This window comes from Fusarium proliferatum, assembly GCF_900067095.1.
Source record: "Fusarium proliferatum ET1 genome assembly, contig: FPRO_scaffold005, whole genome shotgun sequence".
Taxonomy (NCBI): Eukaryota; Fungi; Ascomycota; class Sordariomycetes; order Hypocreales; family Nectriaceae; genus Fusarium; species Fusarium proliferatum.
The window spans coordinates 3,064,529-3,079,023 of record NW_022194794.1 but is presented as its reverse complement, the minus strand read 5'-3'; the positions used below and the strand labels follow the sequence as shown (position 1 = coordinate 3,079,023).

At 49.2% G+C, this 14,495-nt stretch overlaps 8 protein-coding genes across 8 annotated transcripts; 4 read left to right on the top strand and 4 right to left on the bottom strand.

Annotated features, from left to right (window-relative positions):
* Window positions 1–294: 294 nt before the first annotated feature.
* On the top strand, window positions 295–1,293 carry FPRO_11288 (related to reductases; the record flags this gene model as incomplete). Its single annotated transcript, XM_031232343.1, has 1 exon — window positions 295–1,293. One exon carries the CDS (start codon window positions 295–297, stop codon window positions 1,291–1,293), a length of 999 nt encoding a protein of 332 aa, XP_031082290.1.
* Window positions 1,294–1,585: 292 nt separating this feature from the next.
* On the bottom strand, window positions 1,586–2,782 carry FPRO_11287 (uncharacterized protein; the record flags this gene model as incomplete). Its single annotated transcript, XM_031232342.1, has 1 exon — window positions 1,586–2,782. The coding sequence occupies one exon, from the start codon at window positions 2,780–2,782 to the stop codon at window positions 1,586–1,588; it is 1,197 nt and encodes a 398-aa protein (XP_031082289.1).
* A 457-nt stretch (window positions 2,783–3,239) lies between these two features.
* On the top strand, window positions 3,240–3,735 carry FPRO_11286 (uncharacterized protein; the record flags this gene model as incomplete). Its single annotated transcript, XM_031232341.1, has 2 exons — window positions 3,240–3,385; window positions 3,453–3,735. 2 exons carry the CDS (start codon window positions 3,240–3,242, stop codon window positions 3,733–3,735), a joined length of 429 nt encoding a protein of 142 aa, XP_031082288.1.
* A 284-nt stretch (window positions 3,736–4,019) lies between these two features.
* Window positions 4,020–5,204, bottom strand: FPRO_11285 (uncharacterized protein; the record flags this gene model as incomplete). The annotated part of the gene is made up of 1 exon (XM_031232340.1): window positions 4,020–5,204. The coding sequence occupies one exon, from the start codon at window positions 5,202–5,204 to the stop codon at window positions 4,020–4,022; it is 1,185 nt and encodes a 394-aa protein (XP_031082287.1).
* Window positions 5,205–6,334: 1,130 nt separating this feature from the next.
* FPRO_11284 (uncharacterized protein) lies at window positions 6,335–7,167 on the bottom strand (the record flags this gene model as incomplete). The annotated part of the gene is made up of 2 exons (XM_031232339.1): window positions 6,335–6,969; window positions 7,020–7,167. 2 exons carry the CDS (start codon window positions 7,165–7,167, stop codon window positions 6,335–6,337), a joined length of 783 nt encoding a protein of 260 aa, XP_031082286.1.
* An 889-nt stretch (window positions 7,168–8,056) lies between these two features.
* Window positions 8,057–8,584, top strand: FPRO_11283 (uncharacterized protein; the record flags this gene model as incomplete). The annotated part of the gene is made up of 4 exons (XM_031232337.1): window positions 8,057–8,100; window positions 8,151–8,352; window positions 8,407–8,454; window positions 8,531–8,584. The coding sequence occupies 4 exons, from the start codon at window positions 8,057–8,059 to the stop codon at window positions 8,582–8,584; spliced, it is 348 nt and encodes a 115-aa protein (XP_031082285.1).
* A 1,589-nt stretch (window positions 8,585–10,173) lies between these two features.
* On the top strand, window positions 10,174–11,849 carry FPRO_11282 (uncharacterized protein; the record flags this gene model as incomplete). The annotated part of the gene is made up of 2 exons (XM_031232336.1): window positions 10,174–11,757; window positions 11,811–11,849. The coding sequence occupies 2 exons, from the start codon at window positions 10,174–10,176 to the stop codon at window positions 11,847–11,849; spliced, it is 1,623 nt and encodes a 540-aa protein (XP_031082284.1).
* Window positions 11,850–12,335: 486 nt separating this feature from the next.
* FPRO_11281 (uncharacterized protein) lies at window positions 12,336–13,456 on the bottom strand (the record flags this gene model as incomplete). The annotated part of the gene is made up of 4 exons (XM_031232335.1): window positions 12,336–12,574; window positions 12,629–13,020; window positions 13,079–13,172; window positions 13,234–13,456. The coding sequence occupies 4 exons, from the start codon at window positions 13,454–13,456 to the stop codon at window positions 12,336–12,338; spliced, it is 948 nt and encodes a 315-aa protein (XP_031082283.1).
* Window positions 13,457–14,495: the final 1,039 nt, after the last annotated feature.

Sequence of the window (14,495 nt, the reverse complement as noted above, 5' to 3'; positions counted from 1 at the left end):
TAACATAACATAAGATACAACTTCCAGGCTTCACTTCTAGTAAACGGTGATAATTCTGTGGGAAGACTCTAACTCCATGCTGGATAGTGATTATTAAGTTGTTCTTCACGACGTAGTGCCGCTCAGCAATGATCCATAATAAAGACATTATCGTATTCCAAGATCCAGAGTATAGAATATAAATATCCGCGCCTCAGAAGCAACGTTTGTCTGTCTTGCATCAAGTACGACAAGATCTCTAAAGTCCAAATAGTGCAAACTTATCAGCTCTCTTCTTCACACCCGTAACCAATCATGTCTCGCTACACCGCCGTCCACGCCAACACCACAGGCCCAGGCGACGCTCGCCCAACAGCTCTCCAGATCATCAAAGACGAAGGTCTCGAGGAAAAGCGCCAAGGTCAAATCTTCGTTATCACCGGTACGTCCTCTGGAATCGGTATCGAGACTGTCCGCGCCATCGCCGCGACTGGGGCAACTTTGTACCTTACGGCCCGAGACCTTGACAAGGCCAAAACAGCCTTAGATGGCATCTTCGACCCCTCCCGCATGGAACTGTTCCAGATGGATCAGGGGTCTCTTGCGTCCGTCCGGGATGCTGCTACTGCTATTCTCAAGAAGACCTCTAAGATCCACTGCCTCATTGCTAATGCTGGCATCATGGCTATTCCTGACCTTCGTTTTACGGCTGATGGTCACGAACTCCAGTTCGGCACCAATCACCTGTCTCACTTCCTCTTCTTCCAGCTTCTAAAGCCTGCACTCCTTGCTGCTGGGTCAGCTGACCTCCCCTCAAGGGTCGTGGTTCTTTCTTCGTCCAGCCATAACATCCACGGCATCAACGACGCTGACAACTACGCCTTTGAGCACGGCGACTACGACCCCAACATCGCTTACGCCCAATCCAAAACAGCAAATATCTACATGGCCAACGAGATTGAACGCCGCTACGGCGCAAAACACCTTCACGCCACTAGTGTTCACCCGGGCGTCGTCGCTACAGGACTGACTAGACACACGCCCCCCGACGCCTTCAAAGGTATGGAGCACATATATCCTATGATGAAGAGCGTTGAGCAAGGAGCTGCAACTACGGTGTGGGCAGCTGCTGGTGAAGCTTGGAAGCATAGTGGTGGCAAATACCTTGTTGACTGCGACGTTGCCAAGCCGGCGGTTGATGGGGACGATAAGATGATCGGGCCAGGGTATGCTCCGCACGCGTATGATGTCGAGAAGGCGGCACGGCTGTGGAAGGACTCGCTCAAGTTGGTGGGATTGAAGGACGAGGAGTAGTTTGTAGCGGTCACATCTTTCTTTCAGTGATGTCTTGTGTGGAGGAAAGTTATGGTGTCTTTGACCGATTTTGAAAGCAGGAACAAGGTGGTTTGGGACGTGATAGAGACGTCGATAGCTCAATTTAGAAAGAATTGGTCATAGCATAATCGCGTTTCTCTTTTGTATGTGCTCGGTTCGATTCCATCATATGTCATATACTGTGCCGTGACAAGCCTGCTTTAGAAAAATGCAACCGCTACCTTAGTACTCCATTCAAGGGTGCAGCAACATCTTCTCTAAACGTGTGAAGCTATTCAAAAGGATTATTACCTCCAGAGCTCAAGCCCCATTTCTTGAGCATCTTCTTATCATCGCCCGCCCACCTCCTCAGCACCTCAAAGCCCTCATAAATAACCAATATCATAATCCCCAATTCATCAAGGTCGTCCAAAGAAACCCCCTTAACATTCTCCTGAAACCCCGACATCTCCAGTATGAGGCAGGTCTGTTGCTCTCCGGCTTGTCGCCACTCTGTCAGTGACTTTGCGTTCCATATGCTCGCGTTGCCTATGAAACTTAGCTCGCCCAGCCTTGGACTCGGCTGGTACCAGCCAAATCTGAGAAACGTGTAAATACTCTCGACAAGGTCTGCAAAGATCATTGTCCGTTGGACGCTTTCTGCTCGGACCCAGGTTTTCCAGGAGTGATCAAACTTTGAACTGCTCGAGGGACATTCCGGCTTGTGTGGTTGCAAGATATCAAGCCATTTGTTCAGCGACTTGGAGTCCTGCTCAGCTTGAACCTGCTGTGAGCTGTCACCCGAGAATAGTCGCATGCACTGATACATCAGCATGGCCTGGACAGAGGGCAGGACGTCAAGATTCATAGTTGATTGAGAGCTCAACGGACATAAAGCGATTGCTGTGTCTGTAGCTTGTATCAGTAGCTCCACTCGCCGCGAAATCTCTGACACAACAAGAGATGAATTGGCTGGGTTCCGTGTTGCGTACAGGGAGCAAGCAGCGAAAGCATCGAGTAGTGCAGTGGAGTTGCTCGTTTGAGAGCGGTGGATGAAGCATGTTTGTCCTGATTGTGCGAAAGTCTTGACCTGATGTTTTATTCGACAAGCCTCATACTCTGCACGCTCCTTGAGAGTATTGGTTGTATAAACAGGTCTGATCCGAGACCTCTGTGATGGTAGTAACGAAGTACTGATGGTAGTCTCCGTGTAGAGCGTCTGTGAGTTTTGAGACGACTGGCTCGGATGTGGAAGACAAGGGTCTGGGGTGAATAATGATATTATCCTCCCCCGGCCGGTGATCTCATCTACGAGCGGCACCAGAGAAGGGGGGATGGTAATGGGAGTTGGGAAAAGCGAAATATCCAGGCCGACTTCTGATGTGAATGACTCATGATTGGATTGAGAGGTTCCGGTAGTTTCGGCTCGACCCTTCCAAACAATCACGTCAGAGCTTCCTGATGTCTTTTGTGTATCCTCAGGTGACATCCAAGCATACACACAAGTAGCCCTTGTCGCAAGACAGCGTCCGCATTGCGGGAATCCGAGGTCGCACCGCCTTTTACCGCGGACACAGGCCGAGCACGACTTTTGCCTTGACGATACCATATCTGCGAGACGAAACCAAAAGGTTCTGCGATAGTTGTGACTAATTATTTAGTTGTAGAAGAACGAGGCTTCTAAGTTAGTGGCTGGGAAAATAAGCCGGCCGGTCAGCGCCGAGCCCGACCATTCCGGGCCTGTTTGACTAAGATGCGGAGTTCCGCACGCTAGACTCAAATCATCGGAAGGATCCTCTCCCGACTTATAGGACACTTTCCATCATGACCTTGGGGGGATGGGTATAAATAACTACCTGAAGTCTCTCGAAAGTGATTATCTCTTTGCCATCTCATCAGACTTTTCATAATCTAAGAACCTCTCACAAACCTAATACCCATTGACCATGGCCAACAATCTCGAATCCACTAGCGCTCCCTCTGCCCTGGGCAGCTGGATGCAAGATCTCTACGCCCGAATCTTTGTTCAACCAGATGATCAAGTTTCGGCAAATACCTTCAAAGAATCGATTGCCGAAGATTTCACGGCCAGGTAAGCCAACCTCTCCCACAAGTTCCCATTCAGTCAAAACATTAGCGAAACTAACCTCGCGACCTAGAATCAACCATGATCACTACACGCGACAATCATTCCACGATGCCATCATGAAGTTCCGTGCCGACAACAAGACAACCATCCAAGAAACAACTGAGCTCCAATCTTGGTATGCACCCGATGGCTCAGGCGCTGGCTGCGTCTCCCAGTTTCTTCGTTTTACCGACTCCAACAAAGAGACCGGCGTTGGTAGCAATTCTTCTACATTGTTGATCGCTAGTATTAAGGTTATTGATGGGCGAAAGATGCTGGTTGAACTTACTGAAGTGATGCAGGCATCTGCCTAGACCTTTACAGGATGGAAGAGCTGAGGTCGACGTTGTTGAACCTAGTATGGTCCATACTCTGGGACTATCATAGGATTACAAGTTACCGAAGTCTGACACTCACACCAGATTCCATATAAATATTGTGCCTTACTTGTCATCGATGCTCAAATTGCCAAGTCCACGGGGTAATACTAAACATCTTCTAAGAATCTTGCCCTTGTCTTTACCATGCTGCTTTGTAGCTCCTGTCTTTTCCATCGACTGACAACTCCTCCTCCACAGTGCACCTCTCGTCAATACCCTTACTCCACTAATATTCCGGAAGCCCAATTCCTCATCCTCTCCGTAGCATCCCCTACCACCTCTGCTTGGTTCTCAATGAGTATAAAGTCATGGCACTCACGCTCACCAACTTCAAAAACAACAGGAATCGAAGGGCATTTCTCTTGGGTAGCTTTCCCAAATTCAACAACCGCATCGCAGAAAACCTCGCGTCTACCAACAGTAACGTACAGCGCTTTCATTATCGTTGGGAGATCGCTCAACCATGATAGATCTCCATCTACGGCGAGGGCTGGGTGAGCTTCATTGACCTTTGGCTTCAGGTCGCCGATATTGAAGGAATGGGGTGAGGTTTTCTGGAGTAAACCTGCAGATAGCATGTCGACGTTGCCGTATTGCTTGAACGAGGCTTTATCTGTTCTGTCACTTAGCCACGGAGAGACCAAGAACATGCCTGCTAATGGGCTTTGAAGCTTCACTTCTGGAACCGCTGGATGAGGATGGAGGAGGTGGTAAGCCAGCTGAGCTGTCAAGTTCCCTCCGGCCGAGTCACCGCCGACTATCAGATCATCTGGATTCACGCCGCTTCGAAGCACATGATTTAGGGCAGCGGAAGCTTCACGTAGTTGATCGGGATATTTCGCACCTGGTGCCAGCGTATACTGCAGAAACGCAACAGCGACTTCTCTCTCTACACCAGGTCCACCGTTGACATATGCCTCCCAGCACCAAGTAAAGTGGCCTGGTAGAGGGGGCGCGACGTATCCACCGCCGTGCAAGAACAGTACGAATTTAGATGCTTTCTTGCGATTGCCAATCCACAGTATCGATGCGTCAGTGCCAGTAAGCGGCTCTATGTCGAGATTGAGCCGACTGTGATGGCCCCGGTCACGCTGCTTCTTGATCCAGGCTGTGTAGGCCTCTATCGTTGGTGTTGAGAGGAACTGAACCTGGCGTGGATTGAAGTTGCCGAGGAGGATACGTCCGACCATGCAGCTAAACCAGAGGTTTAATGGGATTTTGTATTTGATGGCGAGTGGTAGGCCTCGGACAAGAATGCCCACGATAGTTCCGGGTACTTCGAAACTGTGAGTCTGGGAGGCCAAGCACACTGTAGGGTGGAATGGCATCTTACCTAGAAGTATCTTTATCGCAAGACCCAGCTTCTCTGCTAGAGATAGTCCTGGGATAGTGGTTGATTTCATTGTTATTGGTATCTTGGTCTCCACCAAAGTTATCTCGCGTGGGTTTCAAGGTTCGAGCATAGATGAGAGACAAGAAATGTGGACTTGTAAAGTATTGGCTTAATATATCCCATCGACATACCCGAATATCATCAGCCAAAGAGAGTCAAGTGATACAAATACAAAACCATCCTCGGCTCGGGAGGGCGGCAATTGTCTACGGCAAGTAATAGAGTTTGCGCTAGTTTATGCTTGGTGATAGTTATGATCCCCAGATCCTAATTTAAAGCTGGGGTTTTAGTTTGCCCCGGACCCCGTACCCCGTACTCCAAGATCACTCGTTACTCTTAACAAGTTACAGTACTCACCGAACTTCTTTTATAGCGGGACTCAGATCATAATACAGAAGGATTCAAATGGATTTGAGTTAATGTGGTATGCCACTGGGGCCTCCAACAACCGAGGCTAGGTAGTTTAAGCCATCACTCATTATTCAACAGCAGCAAATCGCGGCAAAACATGCTTCCTCCGTTGAGGCCGGTCGATCGGAAACTCGACCAGATTTTGATGACCCATCAGTTCCATGTCATAACAGAGGATTCAGGAAGGCTTACTTCAGCATCCAGACAATCCAAAAAAATGAGCCTCTCAAGTTTCAGGTTCGGCTCGCCTGGACAGACCGCACTAGGCGATGCTATCCCTTTTAGTGCCAATTTCCCCACATACCGTGTATGCTGCAATGAGGTCAGTTAAAACCGCCTCTCCTCCGATGGAACGTTGAATCTCAATACTGATATATATTCGCTGACCTATGCTGACTTACTCACATAAGTCATGCAAGAAAGAGAGAACAAAATAAGACTGCCCACTTCATAGCAAATCATGACGTATTACTCAGCTTACTGGTTGTTTATTCAAGCTACAAGTGCCATCAAATAATACCAATAAGTTATAAAGTCCTCATCCACCATTGAATGCATAATGTACCACCTTTACGCTAAGGTCTTTCAATAATCTCCAATGTTGCATCAGTGGTCACCACGTGGCCGAATCTCCGTGTTATATCCGTTGACATTTGCTCCTCGCCCCGTCAAGCCATGCGAGATGCCAGGTCCATGACTCGTACGGGTTCCAGACCGATCGAGGGCAGTTTACCGGAAGTTTCCACCGCCGTTGCATCGAGAGAGAGGAATACCGCTCTGCCTCTTAATGCACATGGTAATAGCACCGGCAACCCACTTAACACCCTCATAAGACCCCTCCTCATGCGCATCAGCCATCCACGTACCAGTCTGCTGCATCGACCCAACACATCCTCTAAACTGCCGTCCATAGCGACGATTAGTCCAAGGCCGCGTGATAACAACACCAGTTTCACCAGCGTGCACGGTACCGCGGACAGTGACGGTGGCTTGGGTAGTCCAAGTGCGAGAGTAGTTGATACCAAAGCTAGCGCCAAGTCGGTCCTTCACAGCGTTGAGATCCAGACCCGCGCTCACGGAAACGCCGTTGGAGATGCTGAAGGATGAAGCGACGCTGACGTCGATGCCGCTGCTGCCGGCGCCGATGACGACAGGGGACATTTGCACGTCCCAGTCGACGAAGCGCTGGGTGCGATCGGTTACGTACGAGGTTGTGGCGCCGCAGGACTGACGTTCTTCGAGGTCGTGGGGCGCAACGGCCTTGGAGCCGCTGTCGAGCCAGTCTTGGTCGATTTCAGGGGTGATGGGGGAGATGCCCTCTGACTCGAGAAGTTTCTCATAGACGCTGACGTGAACAACCTCCACTGATGGTATGTTAAATGGTGATGAGCTCGATAGTAAGAGGGTGACTTACTGCGGCCTTCGCCGTAGAGGATGACTTCATCTTGCTTGAGGATGTGGTCGGGGGTCCAGAGGGTGGAGTTGAGATCGCGCTCGGTCATGAAGGGGGCAGCACTGGCGACAGCGGCCAGGCTGAGAAGGATGAACTTGGGGGCAATCATCCTCGGAGACTGTAGGAAGGGTAAGATGGGGAGAGGTTGTTGAGTTGGGAAGAGGAGATGCTGGTTGAGGAGCGGGAGCTGTTCTATCATCAAGAGCAGCTCACCCCTTTATACCTGAATATGCCCAGCCGTAGGCCCAACTTCTCAAGGTATCTTGTTCTGCCGACACCATCAATAACTCACCATCACATCGGCAGTTGATTTCTCATCCGATTCCGGAAGCTCCCTCGCAATCTCCCAAGTATCCAAACTTGAAGCTATTTGCGCGGCTATCAAGATCGTCCATTTACAAAAGTTCAATGTATCGGTGATTGTGGATTTGTCCCTTCTACGTCTCCGCAAGACCCGAGCTTCCGGTGCATTAGGAAGGTGAGTCGCTAGTCGGCGGATCCAACTAACACTGACCATCACGACGGCAAGTTTGATGTGTCGGTCCGAGATACGGAATAAATTGTTACTGGTTGAATATTTTACACGGCCACTGCTATCACGACTTCACTCCTGGTGTTTTCAGCTATGGAGTTGTGATTACAAGGTAACTGCCGGACCTCGTGGGACAGCGATAGGCTTTGGAGAGATGATGGATCCTGGCTATCGTGTAACATGACTCGAGTACGAAATTGGCAGGTCAGCTGTGAATAATGGATATAGCTTCAGATAACAGTCAGGAAATGTCGGGCAATGCGTTAGCGTGGAAAAGTTGGATCATCCGTCTTCGGGGTCGCCCTTGATATTTATTTAGCCGTGATAATGAAGATAAAAGCACTCTCGCTCCCATTGATGAAGACCAGATCATCCAGTATCACATTCTCGCCTCCAGCCTTCTGTATCTCTCACACAGAGTCCCAGCCCAAATCCTCATTATCTCTCTCTATCATCACAAGTCACAATGCAGTTTCTCAGCATCACCTGTCTCATCGCTCTCGCAACTCTGTACGACTCCCTAAAATCCACGCTACACCTCAGTTCTAACATCTCAACAGTGCGTCCGCAAAGCTTCACAGCCAAGCTGTCTGCGTCACCAACCGCCACTACGACCCGATCGGAGGAACGCCGTGGAGCCCCAGCTACAACTGGAAGGTGAACTATGAGATTCTTCCTGGCGCTACTAAGTGTGCCTGCGACTACTACAAAAGCCGTAATACTGGCAACAAACAGTGGGACAAGTGCCCTGACTGTCGCTTTGTGGGTCACCCGAGATGCAATGTCCTGATTGAATAAGGTGCTAACACTGGGTAGGATGGTCTTGTCTGCGGGTCTAACGGCTGGCATATTGGCGGTGACGAGGTGAGTAGCGTAGCATATAATCCACCGTTCTTGTCACTGGGGCTCATTTGGACTCTTGGCTGACGATGAATCTCAGTTTACCTACTACTGTGAGAAGAAGTGTGGAGCGCAGGGAGCAGAGGCGAACTAGTATGGAACAGCCTTGTTGTCAGTTCCACCAAAAGGACCCTGAAGGATAGCGCAGCATTTGAGTACAAGTTGAGATAGGTCAATACCAGACAGGAAATTCGTATTCAACGTCGGAAACCGGCATTCGTGATAGCTCGGCATTTACCGTTCACCCTGGGCCAGGGCTAAATGCAAGGGTCCCGCTGTTTGACAGATGAGAAATGACTCGCACTGATCATCAAACGTGCTAGGGACCGAGATAGGGAACGGCTCGCAATGCATTAGTGCAGTCATCGGTAATATTTCCACGAATCGCCCTTGAAGAATCGTGGTTTAAACTTTGCAGGGCATCGATACGTGTATTAATGATGATCAGCGGTGATTGGTTCATCGTGGCATCGAGATGAACAGACTTCCAGATTCGAAGTTTCGTGCATTTCGCACAAACCTTGTTAGTTAAATGCCAACAAGCTTATCAAACTCAGGCATCTTTGGCGGGACCTGGTCCCTGTCTGCAATGGCTTGGGGCGTAGCGGTTGACGGCCCACGTGCTCGACAAGCCACCCTCGGGGGGAATTACACGGCCCTTGATGGGCTTGGCTTACACGAAAGTTCGCTGGCCATCCACCGATTTGGGGTCCGTGTTTTATTTTCCCCCTCTTAGGTCACCAGCTGAATCCTGACATTAGGCATTTGGTTGTTGACCCACCAGAGCCTTGATGGCCATGGCAGTGGATAAATGGATACCCAGCGTTGGTTACTTTTATCCCGTTCTGCATTGAGCTGCGGCAATAGATGACCCGAAGACCCTATGATATCTCAATTGCCGAAATGAGCATGTGTCGATCAATCTGGTACCCTTGGGGTTGCAATCGGCTACCATACTGTCAGCGCTTTAAGCACTGTGTTCGAGGATATCAACTCAACTTACTCTTAATGTACCCGTGTCGGAGAGTTTTGTCCATTTACTCTTAATACATAAATTGAACAGCTTGTTTAGAGTCTACTGCATAGTGTTTTGCGCTCTTTGAATCAGGAATCGGAGATTGTCCTTGTCTCAAGGGATCAATGAGACAACGGACGAAAGAGAAAGTTAAACTTCTCATCAAAGTCGGGTCTGATAGTGATCACCGGAAGTCAAATCGTCAATTATGTCATTGCTTAACCGATACTTAAAGCTTATGACATCTCAACGAGACGTATCAAGTCAACACACTGGAAAATCCAAATTAACTCCAGCTGTTGAAAGGCAATATTTTGTACGCAGCCTTGGTTAATTGCGCAAACTCCAAACTTGTCGATCTCGCAAAGGCGGCAAAGATAGACTTCAATAGAAATCAGCAAACTAAGATCTATACTTTCATATCTCGATCTCGTTCGGCGGGCACCAACCGGCTGCCTCTCTTCGCCACGACCAGTCATCAACACGAGCGTGCGCCCATGACGAAAATACTTTTTGCGCGAATAAAGAAACCAAACTCATGATTGATTTAATTCTTTAAACCACACTATACCTAAATGTAAGTGCATTAATTCCTCCATAAATTAGCTGAGCTTTCCTCATCCTCCCAAACTCTCCCCAAAAATTCTTCAACAGCTTCTCGTTGCAGAATGTCTTCTCAGGCGAGCTCAAGCAAGGAGGTAGTGGCACCCAACCCACAGCCGCCTCCGAAACCCCCAGAGGAACTGCCAAAGGAACTTCAAGGCGGGAAGTTCATTTTCTTCACACTCGACACCCTCTTCAACCGCGACTATGCTATTGAGTGCGCTCTGAAGAGATGCAGGGATCTTAACAAAGACCTTGAGAGCAAATCCATGGATGAACTCAAGAGAGCCTATCGCGGTGCCATGGACGAGGCGTATCGAAACCACATCCAAACCCAGCTCCGCCGACCAGGTCTTCATCACAACAGTAATCCGCAAGCTCCGATGGATAAAGTTGGATTGATGTTTCAGCAACTCAAACTCGACCTGCCGTCGACGAGTGAACGTAAACGCATCAGCAACGAGTTCGCTGCTGAATTCAACCGCAATCGATTTGAAGCTACCGGCGCTTCTCATCTCCTTAAGCAGCTGAAACGTCTCGACTACAGCATCGTTCTTGTCGACCACAGCTTTGACTGGGAGGTTGTCAAGGATCTCAATTTCTGGCACGACGTCGGTGCTATGATACTTACAGAAGATCTGTTGGTGCGCAAGCCTAACCCTCGCGTGTTCCAAAAGGCGTTGGATGGATGCGAAGTCTCTGCGAAGACTGCTCTCATCGTTGGGTGTTCAGTGGAGGAGGACATTCGTGGTATCCTCGATGCTGGCGCAGAGCCAATCTTGTACATGCCAGGCCATAATTACATGACTATGGATGTTCGGGGTACGCGTGTTCTGGTTGTTCGTACTATGGCTGAGCTATCGTCGGAGATACACCTTCGACCGGAAAACAGTCAGCTCGTACCGGCACAACATAACCAGCCACCTCCTAGACCACAGCACCCAGTTCACCCGCCAATGGTGTACGCACCACAGAATCAGGAAAACCAGAGCGATCAGAACGCTGCACCCTCGTCGGCACGACAGCGGCTACCTTCGATGAGGCTGCATCCACCCACGGAAGACTATGGGATTTCTAGCACAAATCTTGCAAACAGATCGAGTCCCAGTCCGTCGACACAGAGTTATGGCCCCCGTGCACCAACACCGGCCACGGAAGTACCGACATCGAGTGGTCAGGTTTCCCGTAGTGTCAGCGCTGACAGCAACTCGCCCGTCCAAAGCTCTGGGGGCTCGACGCCACGGGGGTGGCTACCTTCAATGAGACTGTATCCTCTCACCGAAGACTATGGGATTTCCATCCGAAACCACAATGAGGTTCGGGATCAGCCGCACTCTCGGCATGATGGGTATGGACATGGGACTTCGAGGGACAGGTACACTACGCAGGCCGCATATCCACGTCCACTACCGCCTAGACCTCCGTATCGACCACCCACCCCAAGCCACGCTGCCTATCAAGATCAGACACGCTTTCGGCGAGAAGGACGTGAGTATGAGACTTCGGAGAACAGGTACACCATGCAGGGCGGATACCCACCTGGACCCTCGGCCCAACGTCAGAGCATAGCTCCAGAGCTTAGAGACGTTGCTCAAAGTAGTCTGGACCTAGCACGAGATATTGGACCAACTGATTCGTCTTCCAAGGATGTAAGTGGAATACCTCGTCCCCATGCGAATCAATATCTTGCTAACTTTTACAGGTCGATGATCAGACTGGGGATATGGCAGGTCGACAGTAGCTGGCTGAGTAAGTTTCTTGTGGCTGATTATGCGGGCTGCGTCTGCAAGTCCAGTAGGGTTGACTTTGTTGGACAGTTTTGGAAAACGGTTGAGCGGACCAGATAGTTCAGATGGCTAAATTGAATCTGGTTCGTTTAACCTTGCTTGGTGTCACTTTTCCGACAGGAATATCACTAAGTTACTTCCCCACTGCAAGTGTCTCAAGCATTGTCTCGCCCTATGGTTGCGGAGCTAAATGTAAACTATCTAACGGTGAATACTTATTACCGCCAAAATTACTCGGCGATACTTATGCAGTCTTCTTACTCGTGACATTAAGATTGCTGTCATCTCACAACGCCACGAAGCAACAAGCTATTTCCGATACAGAGAAGATTAGGCGAGTCCGAGACTAAAACAAGGGGCAAAGCACACCGGCCAAAACCGTTACAGCACGGTTGAATAAATGACAACTACCCCCTTCAACAAAATTTTCAACTCTACAACTAATAAGAATAACAGAGAAATGAGCTCTGGGTGCTCATCAAATCCTTGAACTTCAAGTCATCTGCCAAGCCATGCATGAGAAGCATATCATCGAGAGAAGCAGGCTCAGGCTTGGTTCCATCAAACTGATCCTGGGTCTTATACCCAGCAAACTCCATGGTGCGAGTCTTGGGATCTTCTTGCTGCCAGAGAGACCAAAGGCGATCGATCTGGGCGTGATGAAGGAAGAAGATGGGATCTAATATATTAGCAATGATTTTCGAGAAATATGGAACGAGGGTACAGGGCTTACCATTGGGGGAAGTGTTGGGAATCATATCACCACCGATTGCACTGTGGATAGCACCGTGAGGACCACTCTCTAATTTCTGACGATAGTGATCGTAATCCTTGACCTCCTGGACCTTGGCAACTGCCTCCTTATTGTAGTTCTCAGATAACATCTTCCCAACATTTTCACTTCCATTATTCCATCCTCGTGCCAGACAATGGGGATCGTAGTTGGTGGTCAGGTAAGCAGGGAAGAGATCTTTGAATGGTCCGTCGTCGAGGCACTTTCTAACAGCACGCCCATCATAGATAGATTCGGTCTTGTTGAGGCTACCGTTACCGCCAAAGCCGGTCTTGGGGTCCCAGATGGTAGACTTGGGCGTGTCGTCGGCATCCAGAGACCAGTCCCAGCACCTAAGAACTGATGTCAGTATATACATGGTGTTGGGCTTCATTGAGACAGAAAACTCACGGCATGACACCTTCGTAGCCACATTCCTTAAGGGCGCCCTCATAGACGTGCACAAAGAATCGGTGCCAGGGGAGGAACGAAGCTACGGCGTGGACTGGCCGCCATGAATTGTTAACGCACTATTCTGTCGCAGTAAAGAGAGGACTTTAACGTACTCTGCTTGTCCAGATGAGCGTGCACATACGGAAAGTCATCGTAAAGAGTGGTGTTGAGACCGAGACGAGATGGCTTAGTTGAGAGGCATAGAACAGCGTCGGTGTACTGTTGACGTGCTGCATCATCGAGTTCGTGCCATTCAACACGCTTGATGGGGTTCTCGCACTTGGAAACCGCAGCCGCCGTGCAAAGAGCGGGAAGGGTAAGAGAGAGAAAACGCATCTTGGCGATAGATAGTGGCCTGTAGGATAAGCGAGAGGATGTGTTGAAAGTCTAAACGATTGAAAAGAGTCAATGAGTTGCAAGATGACGATCGACCTAAGGACACTTGTATTGTTATGCTTATATACCTGAATCCCGTTTTTGCACGATACTCCGTGCTGATCGGCAAACCCACTTGCTAGCTGATAGTGAATACGAGGGTTACGCTATGGCACTTCGTTTAGTTCCTAATTCCTGTCTATTAAATTCCGTTTAAGGCTGGCTATCTTTAGAAATCCCCACACGATCTGCATTGAATATCCACATATGCAGTGATATTCCATTAACCATGTTTGAGTTCAGGCGCCGAAGCGTAGCTTTGTTTGCGAGACAAAAACATCACCCTAACTGAGCCTGTATTCCAATATTCATTGTATGTGCTTGGGTAGTCTCTAATGATGCGCTTATATATATCAACTTTAGGGTTTCTCAACCAGCCGCTTAATATTAGCAGTTGTGAGCTTGAAGTGTTATTTGCCGCTGAGACTTATGGCTGAAAGCTTAATCCAGCCGAGAGAACCTAGCTTAATATTAGCGTAGCAGTGACTCAGAAGCTCCTGGACCCACGGTCTTGTTTCATGTATTTTGGCTCACGGGTGTATATTTATATGGTCGAGCTTGGACGGGCCGTGCGTCATGCTAAATTAAGGCTCGTGTAGTAAATGCTGCGAACCATAAGGCTACAAAGTACTCCTAATACACGGCAGTGTAGTAGAGACAGCCGTGATTGGTAGGCAACCTTCGACATTCATCAATAAGTGGCACTTGGGAGTGGATATATTGGTTTCGGAAGTTAAATCACCCTTTTTAGTGGGAGAACTTGGCGGAGCACTACTCCAGTTTTGGGGAAACTCGAGCCAAGTATTTCTGAAATATTGTCCCTTTTTATCTTAGGCAAAGTAGCCTCCTGGTCCAACGCTCTAGTCCCACAGGACAGACATAGTGGAGGTCAAGAAGAGCGATAGCTGTGTTTAGGGTGGAGAGTGACCATGACATCAAC